This window comes from Contarinia nasturtii, unplaced genomic scaffold (assembly GCF_009176525.2).
Source record: "Contarinia nasturtii isolate CC-2019 unplaced genomic scaffold, AAFC_CNas_1.1 Cnas_scaffold_600, whole genome shotgun sequence".
NCBI classification, from domain to species: Eukaryota; Metazoa; Arthropoda; class Insecta; order Diptera; family Cecidomyiidae; genus Contarinia; species Contarinia nasturtii.
In genome coordinates, this window is record NW_022197951.1 from 2,367 (window position 1) to 3,741 (window position 1,375).

At 37.5% G+C, this 1,375-nt stretch overlaps 1 protein-coding gene across 1 annotated transcript; it reads left to right on the top strand.

Annotated features, from left to right (window-relative positions):
- Positions 1–130: 130 nt before the first annotated feature.
- LOC116339996 (probable cytochrome P450 6d5) lies at positions 131–1,369 on the top strand (the record flags this gene model as incomplete). The annotated part of the gene is made up of 2 exons (XM_031766109.1): positions 131–1,120; positions 1,199–1,369. Coding segments are annotated over exons 1-2 (1,117 nt in total), but the record flags the coding sequence as incomplete, so codon positions are not given.
- Positions 1,370–1,375: the final 6 nt, after the last annotated feature.

Sequence of the window (1,375 nt, forward strand, 5' to 3'; positions counted from 1 at the left end):
AATCACCCTCCCCCTCTGAAAAATTCTCCTCGCACACTACTGATATACATATATCAAGACATATCCACTGATAAGATTATAGCTTTAGTAGTAGCTCGTTGATTTTCTTTCACCTTAGTCACGAGTTCACATTCAATCTGATAAGATAAATTCAGTTTAAAATTAATACTAAAAATGTTTTCGTTCACTGAAAATTGGAAATATATCGTATTTTCTTGCCTAATTGTGGTACTGACACTGGTTTATTTGTTTCTAAAATGGAATTATTCGTATTGGGATCGTCGAGGATACAAAACCCTACCTGGATACCATTACCTTATTGGTCATTTAAAAGTTCCGCCAAAGACTACAATGGCCTCTGTATTCAAAGACATGTACAATTCAACGAAAGAGCCATTCATTGGGATTTACACATTGCTACGACCAATATTGTTGGTTCGTGATCCCAAGCTAATTCGCATGATTTTAATCAAAGATTTTTCACATTTTACCGATCGGATTGTTGAAATTGACAACGATTATGATCCCATACAAAGTCATCTTTTCACATTACCTGGTCATAAGTGGAGAGGTTTGCGATCAAAACTTACGCCGGCCTTCACATCAGGTAAATTGAAAGCGATGTTCACAACCGTAGTTGAATGCGGTTCAAAATTGCAAAATTATTTAGAGAAACTATCGCTCACTGGCGAAATGTTGGACGTACGTGAAATTTCAGCCAGACACACAACGAATGTTATATCGTCGGTTGCATTTGGCATCGATATCGACACAATTGCCGATCCAAACAATGATTTTCGTAAATATGGTCGCAAATTTCTTGAACCAAATCTAAGAAGTATGAGTGCTTTTATTGCACCATCACTTCTTCGATTGCTACGCATCAAATTATTGAGTTCAGAAGTTGAGCAGTTTATCATGTCGATGGTTCAACAGAATTTAGAATATCGTGAACAAAATAATGTGAGCCGCAAAGATATATTTCAGCTATTGATCCAGCTTCGCAATACAGGCACTGTACAGCTTGACGATGAATGGGAAACGGTGATTAAGGGCGATGATGAGAAAAAAATGTCACTCAATGAAATCGCCGCACAGACGTACATATTTTTTTTGGCCGGTTAGCACCTTTTTGTGGTTTCTAAGACCGACTGCCTCAGCCAATCATCCAATAATAGCAATTCTTTTTGACGTTTAGGTTTTGAAACATCATCAACTACACTTACATTTTGTTTGTATGAACTGGTCAAGAATCTCGAGATTCAGAAACGCGTTCAGAACGAAATCGATCGCGTCCTAAAGGAGCATGGCGGTAAATTAACGTACGATTCTCTTTTGGATATGAAATATTTGGAAGCGTGTATTGAAGGTGAAA